Source organism: Pseudophryne corroboree, chromosome 8 (assembly GCF_028390025.1).
Source record: "Pseudophryne corroboree isolate aPseCor3 chromosome 8, aPseCor3.hap2, whole genome shotgun sequence".
In the NCBI taxonomy this organism is placed as follows: domain Eukaryota; kingdom Metazoa; phylum Chordata; class Amphibia; order Anura; family Myobatrachidae; genus Pseudophryne; species Pseudophryne corroboree.
The window spans coordinates 443,266,312-443,284,933 of record NC_086451.1 but is presented as its reverse complement, the minus strand read 5'-3'; the positions used below and the strand labels follow the sequence as shown (position 1 = coordinate 443,284,933).

At 47.1% G+C, this 18,622-nt stretch overlaps 1 protein-coding gene across 3 annotated transcripts in view; it reads right to left on the bottom strand.

The window, feature by feature from the left end:
* Nucleotides 1-18,622, bottom strand: part of NELFE (negative elongation factor complex member E) — a 31,902-nt gene that overhangs the window by 5,271 nt on the left and 8,009 nt on the right. For all 3 annotated transcript variants that reach the window (XM_063938131.1, XM_063938130.1, XM_063938129.1), the window contains exons 10-15: nucleotides 10,446-10,548; nucleotides 6,833-6,971; nucleotides 6,698-6,752; nucleotides 5,298-5,400; nucleotides 4,016-4,154; nucleotides 3,835-3,889 (exon numbers count right to left, since the gene is read on the bottom strand). In XM_063938131.1, the coding sequence (XP_063794201.1) occupies nucleotides 3,835-3,889; nucleotides 4,016-4,154; nucleotides 5,298-5,400; nucleotides 6,698-6,752; nucleotides 6,833-6,971; nucleotides 10,446-10,548 (594 nt within the window). The remainder of the gene's footprint in view (nucleotides 1-3,834; nucleotides 3,890-4,015; nucleotides 4,155-5,297; nucleotides 5,401-6,697; nucleotides 6,753-6,832; nucleotides 6,972-10,445; nucleotides 10,549-18,622) is intronic.

Below are 18,622 nucleotides of genomic sequence, written 5' to 3'. Positions count from 1 at the left end.
ATGCCTTCTAGCATGTATGCAGCAGTGTCTTTGATATGACCTAACGTTAGGAGTATCTCGTCTCTATCTATAGTGTCAATTTCCGATGACAGGTTATCTGACCATTTTTCGATAGCCCTACTCACCCATGCGCAAGCAATGGTGGGCCTGAGCAATGTACCATTGGCCACATAAATAGATTTTAACGTAGTCTCCAACTTGCGGTCTGCCGGCTTCTTCAGTCAAGCCATCCCAGGCGCAGGGAGAATCACCTTTTTAGTTAACCTTGACAGGGCACTGTCCAATACGGGGGGTGACTCCCACCTTTTCCTGGCCTCTGCCGGGAAAGGATAAGCAACCTGAATCCTTTTGGGAACCTGAAATTTATTTTCAGGGTTTACCTAAACTCCCTCAAATAAGGTATTTAGCTCATGAGAAGGAGGGAAAGTGACATTAATTTTCCTTTCTTTATAAAAATAAGCCTTCTCCTGAGGTACAGGGGGGGCTTCCGTAACTTCCAAAACTTCCTTTATAGCAACAATCATGTATTGAATGCTTTTTGCCAATTTAGGATCTATCCCCCTGGAATCACTATCGTCGACATAGGAATCAGAGTCCGTGTCAGTATCAGTATGTACTATTTGTGCAAATGGTCTCTTATGTGACCCAGAGGGGTCGCCTATGGATGAAAAAGCAGGACTATGAAAAATCACATCTTCCACTGATTTTCTCCAGCTTTCTGCATGAGACTCAGACTTATCCAATCTCTTACTGATATGATTCACACTATCACGTAATTCTTTCACCCATTCAGGCTCGTGGTGTGCCGGCAGCGCCACCACATTACAACTCTGTGTCCCTAAAATGGCTCCCTCAGGGGAAGAGCTCCCTGCCTCAGACATGTCACACACGTGCACAACCACACCACAGACACTCCAGGACTTATAGGGGACAGACCCACAGTAAAGTCTGTCAGAAGGACACAGATAGGATTTGCCAGTTCACAACCCAGCGCCAGTAACACAATGTCTGTGAACACAAAATGCCCACTGACATGCAGCGCTTTTATAATGTTAATCCACACAATTATATAGCACCAAATTCACTGTGCCCCCCCGTTTGCACCCCGATACTTGTTCAGCAGTGGAGGAGGACCAGCGTTCTTCTCTGCAGCCTGGAAGGAGAGAAAATGGTGCTGAGCAGTGTGCTGGCTGACTGAGGAATCCCCGCCCCCTCAATGGCGCATTTCTCCTCAGCATTTATGAGGTCATTTTTTATACTGGCGGGGGTAGGACTGTGCCTCAGCAACTTATGCCCCTTATTTATGCCAGTTTCAATAGGTTTCATGCTGCCCAGGGCGCCCCCCACCCCGCAGTGCCTGTGTATGTGTGGGCAACATGGTGCGCTGCGCTCCCGCCAGCCGGGCGGTACCTTTAGCCGTCACTTTGATTGAAGATCCTTTCTTCTAACACTCACCTGTCTTCTGACTTCTGGCTCTGCAAGGGGGGTGACGGCGTGCTGTGGGAGTGAGCACATAGCCGCAGCTAGCGTTCAGTTCCCTTCAGGAGCTAATGGTGTCCTGTCAGCCAGAAGCAGAGCCATGAAACTATTCAGGAAGTTGGTTCCTACTTCTGCCCCCTAAGTCCCACGATGCAGGGAGACTGTTGCCAGCAGCTCTCCCTGAAAATAAAAAACCTAACATAAGTCTTTTCAGAGAAACTCAGTAGAGCTCCCCTGAAGTGCATCCAGTCTGCCTGGGCACATTTTCTAAACTGAGGTCTGCAAGACGGGCATAGAGGGAGGAGCCAGTTCACACCCTTGAAAAGTCTTAAAGTGCCCATGGCTCCTGCGGAACCGTCTATGGTACTGAAGTGGACCCCAGCATCCTCTAGGACGTATGAGAAAGAAGTTTTTATTTAGAGCCAGCAGCAGATCGTGTAATCTGCAGCCTATATTCTGTGATGAGGCATCGAGCTGATCTTATTTCAGTACATATCCCTGCATCTGACCATGCAGAGCGCTAAATCAATATTATGTGACTACATGACCTTTGCTTATTTGAACTTCGTCAATTTCTCAAAACGTTTGGACAAATCTTTATTTTACTGAGAAACATCCAGTCTTATCAGAGTAAGCTGTCCTTGGGCCTTTACGCTATAGACATTCTTGTTTATGTCCAAATGCTACTGAAAAAAGCAGACCTTAAAAATACTTCCCGTACATACTGTATGGACAGACACGGTGGGACTGGATTCAGTATAGAATGCCGGCTGACGGGGTCCCGAACGTCATAGTACCGACACCGGGATCCCGATAGGGGTGAGTGTGGGCTATTCTTCTCCCTCCCCTACACCCTTCCCACAGCCTAACCCTAACCTCCCCCCTTAGTGCCTGATCCTAACCACCCCCGAGGAGAGTAAACCTAACCCCCCATACCCCTTTGTCTGACCCTAACCCCCCCCCCCTCCCCGCGAGTGCCTAACCCTAACCTACCCCCTCCTTCCCCACACCTGCAGCCTAACCCTAACACCCCCCTCCCCCGACCCTTAACCTAACCCTCCGGCTATACTTACGGTCAGGATGCCGGCTGTCAGGATTCCGGAGTCGGCCTCCTGTTTCTTTCAGAGTTCCAGCGTCTGTATTCGAAAGGGTGTTGGGATTCCGGCGTCTGTATTTCGACTGCCGGTATCCCAACAGCCAGCACAGTGACCGCATACCAATGGGACTATAGTTTATTAAGTGGTCCTGGTATTCCTACAAAAGTACATGTAACCTGCAGATCAGCAGCTAATGTGAGCCCCACTGGGCCACGGTAAAATGGCGGAGAGGATTTAGAACACACAAAATAGTTCACGTATATCCCGCCCTTCATTCTGTACATGGGCTTATAATATTTATTGGTAAAGTCTGTGACACTGGCAGCTATTTTATTTACCTTTGAGCCTTTTAAATGTTTTTTAAATGCCCCCTATTCCGTAATTCATTCTATAATGAGCTGTGAGGCTGATTCAGGAGGTGGACGCACTGCGCACATGCAGATCTGGGGCTGCAATGGCGCTCGCGGTGCCCCAGAACCCACAGCATGACTGCCATGCAGCTGGCGTTTGTGGACAGGCAGCATTCCAGAAAATGTGGGGCGTCGGCCCCATTTTCTGGGCGTGTGGAAGCTAGCCCCCCCCCCCCCCCCCCCCCCAATAATATGCACCAGACCAGACGAACCCCACCCTGGCTCCCCATAATAACACACACTGTAAAAAAAAAAAAAAAAACCTGATTAGTCTATTATGCCGGCACTGTGCCGCCCCCTCCCCAGGACCTAGCGCTCCAGGCTGCAGCCTGATCAGCCTATTGGTTGATCAGGCCCTGGCGATGGACACGAAGAGAGATCTGATTGCTGCACCTTTAGACGCAGCAGTGGATCACAGAAGAGGTCAGGAGGTGTCTATTTACACAAGACGCCTCGCACCGGAAGGCTGCGTGGATACGGAAATGAGAAGGCGAAGGTGTTTTATGGCTATATAGCTGTAAATAGGAATTTTAAACTAAATACTTAAAAAAAATATATATAAAACTGTAGAAGAGAATACACATTATAAGCAGCAAAATGACAAGATAATGTTAATGAAACAGATATGAATCAGCCAACCAGCTCCTGCCATTTTTCAAACACAGCCTGTGACAAGACAGTTAGGAGCTGGTTGGTTGGTACTTTATCTCTGTACACTTTATCTCTCTCCAATGCTTAGTGGAAAGACCCCATAGCCAGTTAGAAGGCACACAGATTACCACCAAGTTCCCAGCCACCAATATGCATTCGGCTAGTTTGCCGGTTGGTAAACACCGGACAGAACTCACCTCCTGAATTGCCTGGTCAGCGGATTCCAGCTTCTCATAGGTGACAAAGGCGCAACTGGAGACACAAGATACAATGCTCGCATTATTTATATTATTTATTATTATTATTATTATTATTATTATCTCAAATAATTGCCAAACCCTTTAAATAATTAAACAGATCCTCTTTGGGAGTTCTTACTTTCGGGATGGATCAGTCGAAAGATCAATAATATTCCCAAATTTGGCGAAGGCGTCATTAAGTGCCGGCTTCTTCATGCCAATGCCGTGTACATACAACGTGTTCCCTTTCCGGGGCTCGCTGCGGTCTGAGAAGGCACCTGACCGTACAAGTAACAAAGAAGGAAAGGTCAGAGATCTCTCTACCAGGGGATGTAGAAAAATGATCACTGGGGACTTACTAAATTATTAAAATAATACTTGTAATAACAAACTAAAATTGTATTTATTTAGATTATATACAAATAAATGAGTATTAATCAAACTGAGACTCAAAAAAGACGAAAATGAGTTAAAGGGAATGAGTTAATTTGGCATCGCAGCCGTAACTGGCTCACATGCCCTGTCGTACGAAGTCGTCACAGACAAGACAGCGCGTTTCGCCAACGTTATCAAGTCATACTCTTTCTAGCGGTCAGTGCCTGGCAATGAAGCCTTTGCAGGGGGGTGTAGAGTTTTCCTGAACCGCAGGTTTCTCTGCTATAGAAGAGTTCAGTTTCTTGCCGGGAATGAGGGCATATTTGCCGGGAGTGAGGGGATATTACGTCCAAAATGACATTTTAGCTGGAATTGGCTTTTAAGGATGACTGACTATCTATTGAGGACGATAAGTAGACTCAACAGTGAAGTAGAAAACCCCTCTGGGCTGTATAACAACCGACAGTTGAATCAGGGTTCGAAACAAAATGCCAGACACATCCAGGTCTATGGCGGTCATTCTGTGGGGCAATTTGTGCGCAATCAAGAGCGATCTGAACCATACAAAAAGGTTATCTGCTCTGCAAGCAAAAAACAAAAGACAAAAATAAGAAGTGTGACCATGTCCTGAGCAGAAAACTGAAACGGACTCTTCAGAGTGGAATTCTACGGAATCGGTTTTCCCCCTTAATAAAACCCTTTCCCATCACTTTCTCTATCCACCGCCTTGTGGATATCATTTGCAGGGGTTGGTGGCCACATATTCTTATGGGGACTTAGGAGAGAAGAGTTCTCCTACCAAGTACGGGGTGCCACTTGCATCTCGGCGGCTTTTGCAGCTACATGAGGTGGCTGTAACTAGCACAGTAGAGGGTCAGGTTTGTTTAGCCTAGGTGAAACTGTTGCTATATATTTAATGTAGGTGATGTAAACCGTTAACTCTTCATGATCTATAAATCCTATCACATTCCATGGCATGCCTATATAGTAACTATACTAAGAGCTATATGGACGGACTGCATGGCACCTGGGCAATGACAACTCACCTAGCGGGCCCCACAGCGATTTTTCTACGGCCGCGTCCAGCATGGGCTGCTTCCACGCCATACTGACCTTCACCAAAATGTCATCTATCATCGTGTTATTAAGCTGGAGGAACACAGAGAGAGCAGGTACAGGAGAGACTGATGGGTTTATTTACAACGCGTCGGGTTGTAAAACCTTGTACTTCTGATCAGGTTTATGCCTTATATTTAAAAGGGCAACGCTTTCACTTGTTGTGTCTTGCTAGTAAAAACCCTGCTCTTTTAACCAGTTGCCTGGTGTGGTCACATATGATGTGCCCAGTCGCAAACGCCCATTGTGCGGCTGCTGGAGGAGAATCTTCCAGCAGCTGCCAATCTCAGAGGGACCTCCCCCCAGCCGCTCTGCTTCCTAGTTCTTTCCCCCCAGTGCCTGCTGTGCAACCAATCACTGCTGATCAAGCACCCCGCGGCCGCAGAGATAAGCAGCCACCGTGGAAATGTAAACCGAGCCTATGTACACACATCTGCTGCAGAGAGAAGCAACCTGTCCTAATCATCGCTTATCTAATATAGATCGGCCATCGGTGTTCATAAAAAAAAAATACTTACAATTTATTTTTTATTTTTTTTAATATAATCATGTTGTATAGCTTTTAAATAGATGTACTAATTCAATCATTAAAAACCCTGACAATTCCTGAGCGGTTTCTGTAATAAATTTGGCAGTTAAATAGTTAAATATCGGGCAAGAACATGATCAGAAGTGCTTACAACTTTATGCTTCATAAATAAACCCCTGAGACTCCATAGGAGAAAAATAAGTAGTATAACAGAGTGAGCAAAGAGATAAAAACAAACATTCTATAGACCAGCAGATTGTGGGGTAGATGTACTAAGCAGTGAAAAGAGTGGGGAAGTGAGCCTGTGGAGAAGTTGCCCATGGCAACCAATTAGCTGCTCCGTATCATGTTATAGTATGCAAATTATACAGTTAGTTTAATGCATTGGCTCACTTCTCTACTCTTCTCACTGCTTAGTACATCTTCCCCTAAGTCGTGGTCCCCCCCGAGTTTCAATTCAATCACTGCACATATTGGGGGGAATTCAAATGTTTGGAAAGTCGGTTGGGTGTCTTTTTCCTGTCTATTAGACAGGAAAAAACAGACGCCCAACTGACTTTTCAAACAATTGAATTCCCCCCATTGAAGTCTTGCTAGTATTTCTAGGACTTCCCGCCTTCAGTTATGGGGGCGGGAAGTCTCTGCAAGACTCCGGAGGGGTAAGTATAACTTTATAGGTGCAGGTTGTGCGTATTATAAATAACCCTAGGTCAGAAGACGTGTCCCCTCCCCCCCCAGTTTCCAGCCATCGATATGCATTCGGCTAGTTTGCCGACTGGTAAACCACAGGACAGATCTCACCTCCTGAATGGCCTGGTCAGCGGATTCCATCTTCTCAAAGGTGATAAATGCGCAACTGGAGACATAAGATACAAAGGTCACATGATTTACCCCATATACCATCCAAATAAATATACCCTGACTGAAAGCTCTTACTTTCGGGACGTTTCCGTCGCAAGGTCAATAATCTTTCCAAATTTGGAGAAGGCCTCGTTAAGCATCGGCTTCTTTAAGCCCACTCCGTGAACATACAACGTGTTCCCTTTCCTTGGCTCGCGATGGTCGGGGAAGGAACCTAACCATACGAGTAAAATAGAGATATAGAATTCAATCTATTAATGACAAGTAATAAAAGGATGACTAAGTACTATTTTATATGTTCTATATCTATCGAATAAAAACATTTCCCAAAAATCACATCGGGACACAACGTGACAGTTGAAAAGACCAGAAGAAGGATCATTCGCCGCTGCTGAGTGAACCATTAGACTAAAGAAAGCCAGTACTCCCAACCAGTGGTGTAAATTCATCCTAGTTGCCCGGGGTCAAGTTATAGTTTGGTGCCCACCCTTAAACAAAAACAAAAAAAAGCCATGTGATTAAGCCATCTGTAGCACACAGAAGCAGCGTTCACTGGTGGGTCCCATCTCACAGCCCAGCAGTAGCGGGGGGTGCACCGTCTCTTGCTGCAGCGCAGGCTAAGCGGTACCAGGTGGGAGCCTTCCTGTTGCAGGTGTTAGCAGGGCTCCAGGGACAGAGCCGATTAACTATGCAGCAGCAGCTGGTGCGCTGCAGAGCTCTGGTGGAAGAGCGCTGGTCACACTTGGATCCCGCTGTGAACCACACAGGTGCTGCTGTACATGCAGGCGCCCCTTTAGTTGCTTGGAGCCCGGAGGCAGGAGTCTCCATTACTTCTGGGAGTTACACTCCCAACATAAATTAGGCCTACTATATTACTGTCCTGGTCCGGAGGGAGATCAACTGAGAAAAGGTCCCACAGCTCGTCCTATATCCCTCCTAAAGGTGTCTGAATCCTGGATGGATAGAACCAAGGAGTGAAAAGCTGCTTCCACGGATCAGCTGGCGGACAAGGGTAGTACAAATGGCTCTATGAAAGAACATTCTGAATGGAATGTGCCTATAGCGCCATCGTCCCCACCAACCTCGGATAGGATCGGTTAGTAGTGCAAGGGTTGACCACAAGTGGGAAAACACAACCTGTCTAGGATGTGGGGTATCATGGAGACTGATGGTTTACTGGATCACATAATCCCCGATTCCATCAGCTTCCTGGATCAAGCCTTCATAACAATATCTTCCAGACACAGAACAATTATGTCTCCCCAACTAGCAGAAGGCAAGATCTGGAAGAAAGCTCAGTGGACAGCAGCAGAGGAAGCGCAGGTAGTCCTTCCATATGATTGCCAGAATCTCACCTTCCGTCATGGCCTAAATCACAAATGGATTTCATCTTGAATCACTCACACAGTAGGGAATTCACGATGGTCTCCAGAGCCAACAACACAGACCGAATGTAACCACTAACAACCAGACTGGAATAGCAACCCAGATGCCTCTAATGATATGGGCCATAGGTGTCCGATAGGTTATACCTCTTTTCCACTGAAGTCACAGGTCTGACCCAGGATTTGGAAAATGGTTCCAAACCAAGCCAGACCTAAGACAACTCTTATCACACTGCGGAGCTGGCCCGGGTTACTCCCAGGTCGGGTCTGTTCACACTGCACATAGGTGCAGTGCCAAAGCTTGGAGATAACATCTCCTGCGGCCGGGAAAGCAACTCTCCACATGTGTGAATGGGTCCCACCCTCCACATCACGGCTGCCCCTCTCGGGACTTTATCGTGCCGGAATTAGCAAGCAGAAAATGCAATACACTGACTGTGTGTTTAGATGTACAGTCACTAGAGAGGTAGCATGCAGAAGCCATGCCCAGCTCTGCAGACATTCCAGCTACATACTGTATTACAGATGTCAGAGAAGCCTTGACGTCGCTCAGCAGCTAACCATGTATTTGCAAATTCATGTAACAAAAATCTCTGAAAATCTATTACCAGATCGGTTCAGGTATTGTTACGGGTATTAGTCAGTGTGCTGGGGGAATACACCCACCCCCCACCTCCTCTCTGTTTGCTAATCTATTACTAAAACTAAATGGGTCATTGGCCTATAAATCTGCAAAGTGGGTCACACACTGCATGCTGGGTAAATACTGGCTGCTTTTGCATGTAGTGCAAAAAAAGTGTGTAGAATGGGTCTCTGTGGCGCAAAGCTGCCTGTACACTTCTGGTGTCAGAAATAAATGTCACCACATTTACAAATCAAAGACTAAAAATTTAATTTTGTTTTTATGGACGCCATTGTCTCTATGGACATTATTATTTTTGCATAAATTATTCTGAAATATTAATATGCTCACCACGACAAATAAGGGACCTTGATAGATGTTATTGTCGAGCCCTTTCTCTGAACTGGTGGATCCGCAAGGCAGTACAGGAGAACTGTTGCAGCCTAAAGATACCTAAGGAGTCCACCCTGCAGTTTAAGCGTAAGTTAGGATATGAGCGATTCATCTGACGCTGTGGGAGAATAAATCCATCAGGAACAAGTCAAAGATACCTTGAGAGGAGTTATTCCTGCAGCTCCAGTGTGAGTTGGGGTACGCTCTGTGGATAAAGACCTTTGGCTAAAGATACCCTTATAGGAGTGTTTTTAACACAATCTGTGTGAGTTTCGGGTACGCTTGTTTCCAGTAGTGGACTATAGCTTCACGTTCACCATTGTTTAAAAGTTATATGAAGTCCCGGCACCAAACTAAAGATACCTTGATAGGCATAGCTTCACTTTTTCTTGTGTGAGTGTGGTACGAGAGCTGATATCTACTTGCCTTGAGTCATAAAAACTTATTTTTGCCTTTGGGTCTCTAACAATGTTACACATTATACATTTTATTATTTTTTTTGGTATATACGAGCGATCCATCTGATGCTATCAGAAAATAAATTCCACCAGGAACAAGTTAAAGATACCTTGAGAGGAGTTGTCCCTACAGTTCCAGTGTGAGTTGGGGTACGCCATTTTCTATGAGACCTCTGGCTAAAGATACCTTTATAGGAGTGTGCATAACACAATTTGTGTGAGTTTCGGGTACGCTTATTTCCAGTAGTGGACTATAGTTTCACATTTCGTTATTATCTACAAGTTGCATGAAGTTTCCTATACCATATAAAAGAAACCTTTATGTACACATTTTCACTTATACCCGAGTGAGTGGGGTACGCAAGTCTCAACCAATTCACCACGAGTCACGATTTTTATTATTTGATTGAATTCAAGACAATATTACACATTGTATATTATTGTTTTTCCATATGTACGAGTCATTCCACTTCAGACAAGACTGGACAACATTATGAACTTTATTCACTGGATCACAGATCACTCTTCATTCCAAATAGGAACGTATTGTATATATTACACGCACCTTTATTAAGCGCCAAGGACACAGTCTGGTGTCAATTTTTTGTGCTTTGCTTTTGCATGTAGCCAACAAATACTGGACAGCTTCATTTTAACACTTGCAATTTTGATCTGAGTGTGGACACACCTCATCCCAAATCTAAATCTCTCTGCACATTTCACATCTGCCCCACCTGCCCTGCAACATGAGTTTGCCAAGGTACAAAGTTACTTGCTCTTTCTTGCTTTCCTTCCGCCTCAGAATAAGGCCCAAGACACCAGTTACTCACCCAGCTGGCCCCACACTGATTTCTCCGAGGCTGCGTCCAGCATGGGTTGCTTCCGAGCCATGCTAACCTTCACCGTCACGTCTTCCATCATCATGTTATTCAGCTGGGGAAACATTAGGCAGACACGAGAGAGACTGACATTTAGTAGGCGCACAGAGAACTGCTGCAAACTATACTCACAGCAAAGACAGCAGAAGTATTGAACACATCCACAGATAAACTTTACCAGTGCGGGGGGCATTATCTTCAATAAAAGGGAAATCTCCATTAAAAAATAAGAATTTACTCACCGGTAATTCTATTTCTCGTAGTCCGTAGTGGATGCTGGGAACTCCGAAAGGACCATGGGGGAATAGCGGGCTCCGAAGGAGGCTGGGCACTCTAGAAAGATTTATGACCACCTGGTGTGCACTGGCTCCTCCCACTATGCCCCTCCTCCAAGCCTCAGTTAGGACACTGTGCCCGGACGAGCGTACACAATAAGGAAGGATTTTGAATCCCGGGTAAGACTCATACCAGCCACACCAATCACACCGTATAACTCGTGATATTATACCCAGTTAACAGTATGAAACAACTGAGCCTCTCAACAGATGGCTCAACAATAACCCGATTTAGTTAACAATAACTATGTACAAGTATTGCAGATAAACCGCACTTGGGATGGGCGCCCAGCATCCACTACGGACTACGAGAAATAGAATTACCGGTGAGTAAATTCTTATTTTCTCTGACGTCCTAGTGGATGCTGGGAACTCCGAAAGGACCATGGGGATTATACCAAAGCTCCCAAACGGGCGGGAGAGTGCGGATGACTCTGCAGCACCGAATGAGAGAACTCAAGGTCCTCCTCAGCCAGGGTATCAAATTTGTAGAATTTAGCAAACGTGTGACCAAGTTGCAGCTCGGCAAAGTTGTAAAGCCGAGACCCCTCGGGCAGCTGCCCAAGATGAGCCCCCTTCCTTGTGAAATGGGCTTTTACAGCTTATGGCTGCGGTAATCCAGCCGCAGAATGCGTCAGCTGAATTGTGCTACAAATCCAGCGAGCAATAATCCGCTTAGAAGCAGGAGCACCCAGATTGTTGGGTGCATACAGGATAAACAACGAGTCAGTTCTCCTGACTCTAGCCGTCCTGGAAACATAAATTTTCAAGGCCCTGACTACGTCCAGTAACTTGGAATCCTCCAAGTCCCTAGTAGCCGCAGGCACTACAATAGGTTGGTTCAAGTGAAAAGCTGATACCACCTTAGGGAGAAACTGGGGACGAGTCCTCAATTCTACCCTGTCCATACGGAAAATCAGATAAGGACTTTTATATGACAAAGCCGCCAATTCTGATACACGCCTGGCCGAAGCCAAGGCCAATAACATGACCACTTTCCGCGTGAGATATTTTAGATCTACGGTTTTTAGTGGCTCAAACCAATGTGTTTTTAAGAAACTCAACACCACGTTGAGATCCCAAGGTGCCATTGGAGGCACAACCGGGGCTGAATATGCAGCACTCCTTTTACAATGTCTGAACTTCAGGTAGTGAAGCTAGTTTTTTCTGGAAGAAAATCGACAGAGCCGAGATCTGTATCTTAATGGAGCCTAATTTTAGGCCCATAGACACTCCTGCTTGTAGGAAATGCAGAAATCGACCTAGTTGAAATTCCTCTGTTGGGGCCTTTTTTGGCCTCACACCAAGCAACATATTTCCGCCATATGCGGTGATAATGCTTTGCAGTTACATCTTTCCTGGCTTGAATCAGCGTAGGAATGACTTCCTCCGGAATGCCCTTTTCCTTTAGGATCCGGCGTTCAACCGCCATGCTGTCACAACGTAGCCGCGGTAAGTCTTGGAACAGACAGGGCCCCTGCTGCCGCAGGTCCTGTCTGAGCGGCAGAGGCCATGGGTCCTCTGATATAATTTCTTGAAGTTCTGGGTACCAAGCTCTTCTTAGCCAATCCGGAACCACGAGTATCGTTCTTACTCCTCGCCTTCTTATTATTCTCAGTACCTTTGGTATGAGAGGCAGAGGGGAGAACACATAAACCGACTGGTACACCCACGGTGTTACCAGAGCGTCCACAGCTATCGCCTGAGGGTCCCTTGACCTGGCGCAATATTTTTTATAGCTTTTTGTTGAGGCGGGACGCCATCATGTCCACCTGTGGCCTTTCCCAATGGTGTACAATCCTTTGGAAGACTTCTGGATGAAGTCCCCACTCTCCCGGGTGGAGGTCGTGTCTGCTGAGAAGATCTGCTTCCCAGTTGTCCACTCCGGGAATGAACACTGCTGACAGTGCTAACACATGATTTTCCGCCCATCGGAGAATCCTTGTGGCTTCTGCCATCGCCATCCTGCTTCTTGTGCCGTCCTGTTGGTTAACATGGGCGACTGCCGTGATGTTGTCCGATTGGATCAGTACCGGCTGGTTTTGAAGCAGAGGCCTTGCCTGACTCAGGGCATTGTAAATGGCCCTCAGTTCCAGAATATTTATGCGTAGGGAAGTCACCTGACTTGACCAAAGTCCCTGGAAGTTTCTTCCCCGTGTGACTGCCCCCCAGCCTCAAAGGCTGGCATCCATGGTCACTAGGACCTAGTCCTGTATGCCGAACCTGCGGCCCTCTTGAAGATGGGCACTCTGCAGCCACCACAGTAGAGATACCCTAGTCCTTGGAGACAGGGTTATCAGCCGATGCATCCGAAGATGCGATCCGGACCACTTGTCCAACAGGTCCCACTGAAAGATTCTGGCATGGAACCTGCCGAATGGAATTGCTTCGTAAGAAGCTACCATCTTTCCCAGGACCCGCGTGCAGTGATGCCCGATACCTGTTTTGGTTTCAGGAGGTCTCTGACTAGCGAAGACAACTCCCTGGCTTTCTCCTCCGGGAGAAACACTTTTTTCTGGACTGTGTCCAGAATCATCCCCAGGAACATTAGACGTGTCGTCGGAACCAGCTGTGACTTTGGGATATTCAGAATCCAGCCGTGCTGGCGCAGCACTTCCTGAGATAGTGCTACTCCCACCAACAAATGTTCCTTGGATCGTGCCTTTATTAGGAGATCGTCCAAGTACGGGATAATTAAAACTCCCTTTTTTCGAAGGAGTATCATCATTTCCGCCATAACCTTGGTAAATACCCTCGGTGCCGTGGACAGTCCAAACGGCAGCGTCTGGAATTGGTAATGGCAATCCTGTACCACAAATCTGAGGTACTCCTGGTGAGGATGGTAAATGGGGACATGCAGGTAAGCATCCTTAATGTCCAGGGATACCATGTAATCCCCCTCGTCCAGGCTTGCAATAACCGCCCTGAGCGATTCCATCTTGAACTTGAATTTTTTTCTGTATGTGTTCAAGGATTTCAAATTTAAAATGGGTCTCACCGAACCGTCCGGTTTCGGCACCACAAATAGTGTGGAATAGTAACCCCGGCCTTGTTGAAGTAGGGGTACCTTGATTATCACCTGCTGGGAATACAGCTTGTGAATTGCCGCTAGCACCGCCTCCCTGTCTGAGGGAGCAATCGGCAAGGCAGATTTTAGGAACCGGTGGGGTGGAGCCGCCTCGAATTCCAGCTTGTACCCCTGAGATACTATTTGAAGGATCCAGGGATCCACCTGTGAGCGAGCCCACTGATCGCTGAAATTCTTGAGGCGGGCCCCCACCGTACCTGGCTCCGCCTGTGGAGCCCCACCGTCATTGGAATCTGCATCTCCTGTCCACTGGCGAGTCCATAAGCATCTCCTAGCAGAAATGGATAATGCACTTACTTTAGATGCCAGCCGGCAGATTTCCCTCTGTGCATCTCTCATATATAAGACTGAGTCTTTGATATGGTCAATTGTTAGCAGAATCGTGTCTCTGTCTAGTGTGTCAATATTTTCTGACAGTTTATCCGACCACGCAGCGGCAGCACTGCACATCCATGCTGACGCAATAGCTGGTCTAAGTATAATGCCTGAGTGTGTATATACAGACTTCAGGATCGCCTCCTGCTTTCTATCAGCAGGCTCCTTAAGGGCGGCCGTATCCTGAGACGGTAGTGCCACCTTTTTAGACAAACTTGTGAGCGCTTTATCCACCCTAGGAGGTGTTTCCCAACGTAACCTATCCTCTGGCGGGAAAGGGAACGCCATTAGTACCTTCATAGGAATTACCAATTTTTTATCAGGGGAAGCCCACGCTTCTTCACACACTTCATTTAATTCATCTGACGGGGGAAAAACTACGGGTAGTTTTTTCTCCCCAAACATAATACCCTTTTTTGTGGTACCTGGATGTAAATCAGAAATGTTTAACACCTCTTTCATTGCCTCAATCATGCAGTGAATGGCCTTAATGGGCATTAGACTCGACTCATCGTCGTCGACACTGGTGTCAGTATCAGTGTCGACATCTGCGTTTGCCATCTGAGATAGCGGGCATTTTAGAGCCCCTGATGACCTTTGAGATACCTGGACAGGCAGGAGCTGAGAACTCGGCTGTCCCACAGTTGGCATGTCGTCAATTTTCTTATGTAAGGAGTCTATACGTGCACTCATTTCTTTCCATAAGCTCATCCACTCAGGTGTCTGCCCCCCAGGGGGTGACATCCCTTCTAAAGGCATCTGCTCCGCCTCCACATCATTATCCTCATCAAACATGTCGACACAGTCGTACCGACACACCCCACACACACAGGGAATGCTCTAAATAAGAGGACAGGACCCACAAAAGCCCTTTGGGGGGACAGAGTGAGAGTATGCCAGCACACACCAGAGCGCTATATAATGCAGGGACTAACTGAGTTATGTCCCCTATAGCTGCTTTTTCTATATAATATATACTGCGCCTAAATTTAATGCCCCCCCTCTCTTTTTTTACCCTTTTCTGTAGTGTAGTCTGCAGGGGAGAGCCAGGGAGCTTCCTTCCAGCGGAGCTGTGAGGGAAAAATGGCGCCAGTGTGCTGAAGGAGATAGCTCCGCCCCTTTTCCGCGGCCTATTCTCCCGCTTTTTTATGGAATCTGGCAGGGGTATTTACCACATATATAGCCTCTGGGGCTATATATTGTGGTATTTTTGCCAGCCAAGGTGTTTTTATTGCTGCCTCAGGGCGCCCCCCCCCCCAGCGCCCTGCACCCTCAGTGACCGGAGTGTGAAGTGTGTGAGAGGAGCAATGGCGCACAGCTGCAGTGCTGTGCGCTACCTTGGTGAAGACAGAGTCTTCATGCCGCCGATTTTCCGGACCTCTTCTTGCTTCTGGCTCTGTAAGGGGGACGGCGGCGCGGCTCCGGGACCGAACATCAAGGCTGGGCCTGCGGTCGAACCCTCTGGAGCTAATGGTGTCCAGTAGCCTAAGAAGCCCAATCCGGCTGCAAGCAGGCGAGTTTGCTTCTTCTCCCCTTAGTCCCTCGCTGCAGTGAGCCTGTTGCCAGCAGGTCTCACTGAAAATAAAAAACCTAAGTCTATCTTTCTTTCTAAGAGCTCAGGAGAGCCCCTAGTGTGCATCCAACCTCGGCCGGGCACAAAATCTAACTGAGGCTTGGAGGAGGGTCATAGTGGGAGGAGCCAGTGCACACCAGGTAGTCATAAATCTTTCTAGAGTGCCCAGCCTCCTTCGGAGCCCGCTATTCCCCCATGGTCCTTTCGGAGTTCCCAGCATCCACTAGGACGTCAGAGAAATTAGATTTCTCCTGACGCACTGTAATTACAGCCAAAAGTAGAATTAACTGGGCCTCTGTTCTTTTGCATCAACCAAAATTCGGCTCTGGCTGCCAGAGGAGAGCAGGATACACAAACATCCGCTTCTGCCACACGATCGCTGGGCAGAAGCTGAGCTGAATAGGGCAAGTAGATAATAACAGGGGCCACTGCTGTTACAACAATTAGCTATAAAGATTAAAGGGGAGGGAAACAGAGCAAAAATTTACCATTTAACAATATGCTCTAAAGTTCGTAGGGGGCACAGATCTTACTCTAGGGTAAAGGTTCACAAACAGGACTCTATAAAGTTAAACTCCTCCTATGATATTTTAACCCCTCCCTCTGGGGATTCATAGTCCAGTGTCCCCAAGGTTCCAGCCTCACCTAAGCATAGCAGTAAGGCGGTAGAGGAGAAAACCAGAACTCCAGAAAGAAACTCTTATCAATACTTCTAAGGCTGAGTACACACCGTCATGACTTGGCGGCAAACCCGCCGATACAGGTAAGTATACACACTTACCGATCGGCCGCTTGATGTGTCTGCAGGGGCTGAGGCCTAGCTGCGGCGTCAGCCCCTGCAGCACGTGTACGGGCGGTCAGCGGAACTTTCGTACACAGACAGCCAGATGTGCCAATGTATCTTAAGATATAACGGCCATGCTACATAACTAACGCAATGTGTCTATGAACGACGTGGTTCGGGTGATATATATTGGCTCGAACGGACAATATATCGCCTAGTATGTGTGCCCAGCTTAACAGGAGTCAATTATCAGTTTACAGGTAATTAACACTCATAGGCAGCCATCAGCAACACGGTAGGAATAGTGCAAAGGATAAGTGAGATTACAACAAATTCATATGCAGACATATTAGAACTACTGTGGGGAAAAAAAGTGGATTTTGGTACCTACCAGTTAAATCCTTTTCTTTGAATCCACTTAGGGTCACTGGAGTACTCTTGGGATATGGACGGTGCGATAGCAGGGATAGGTACATTTAAATATTTAAAATGTGTAACCCTCTTTCCCCTCCATACTCCCAAGAGACCTCAGTGTTTTTTACTGAGCCGAACAGGAGCGAAAGAAAGGATGAACAATGGAGAATAAGGGGCCCTACACACTGGCCGACCCGCCGCCGAGCTGCCCGACGGCGGATACGGCCGGCGAGCGACCCGGCGGTGGGGGGGGGGGGGCAGTGAAGCTTCTTCACTCCCCCCGTCACCCGGCTGCATTGAAGTGCAGGCAAATATGGACGAGATGGTCCATATTGGCCTGCATGCACAGCCGACGGGAGACCAGCGATGAACGAGCGCGGGGCCGCGCATCGTTCATCGCTGGAGCCTCCACACTGAAAGATATGAACGAGATCGTTCATATCTTTCAAAAAATCGGCCAGTGTGTAGGGCCTATTACATATAACATAACGGACAACTGGAAAGTTGACATGACAACAGATAACAATCACCGTAACATTGAAACAAGCCGGTGATAATGTGTTACTATAAGATATACTGAACTTAAAACAAGCCAGGTGAAACTGCTCTTGGTGGGCGTCCAGTGACCCCTATGGATTCACAGAAAAGGATTTATCTGGTAAGTACCAAAATCGACTTTTCTTCTTCATCCACTAGGGGTCACTGTAGTACTCTTGGGACGTACCAAAGTTTCCCCCGTGGGTGGGAGAGCCGGCTGGCTCCTGTAACACTAGACGGCCAAAGCTAGAAGCTGATGCCGCAAAAGTATCAAACTTGTAAAAGCGCATAAACGTGTGTACCGATGACCATGTAGTTGCACAGCAAAGTTGTGTCGTGGAAACCCCACAACCTGCTACCCATGACGTTTTCACGGAACGCGTGTGCTGAAACAGATGTAGGCGGTTGTAGACTAGCATGAAAATAATCCTGACGAACGCTCAGCCTAATCCATCTAGCCAAGGTCTGCTTGGAAGCTGGCCAACCTACCTTGACTGCATCACAGAGAACAAACAATGTATTTGTCTTAGGTACCGTTGATGTCTGGGCTACATAAATGCGCACAAACTACATCCAAAGTAGCTGGAGATCCTGAACATTCTGAGAAAACAGGAACTACGTTAAAAGAGAATACTACTCACGGAAGAAAAGCGGTAATCGTCCGAAGTTCCGCTCTGTCAGATACAGTGGCTTGCATGACAACGCACCCGATGCCGAAACATGCCTTGCCAAAGCAAAGGGTAATAGAAAAACTGTTTTCCAAATTAGAAACTTAACATCCACTTGTTGTAAGGGTTCAAAAATTGAAAACTGCAAAAACTCTAAAACTAGATTTAAGTCCCATGGAGCCGTAGGTGGTATAAATGGAGGTTGAACTCTAAAGCCACCTTGCAGGAACGTATGCACTGTTGGCAAAAGAGCGAAGCGGCGCTGAAAGAAAATAGACAAAGCCGAAACCTGCACCTTAAGTGTCGTAAAAAAGTAATCATCCATCTAACTCAGTCTGTAAAAATAGTAAAAGAT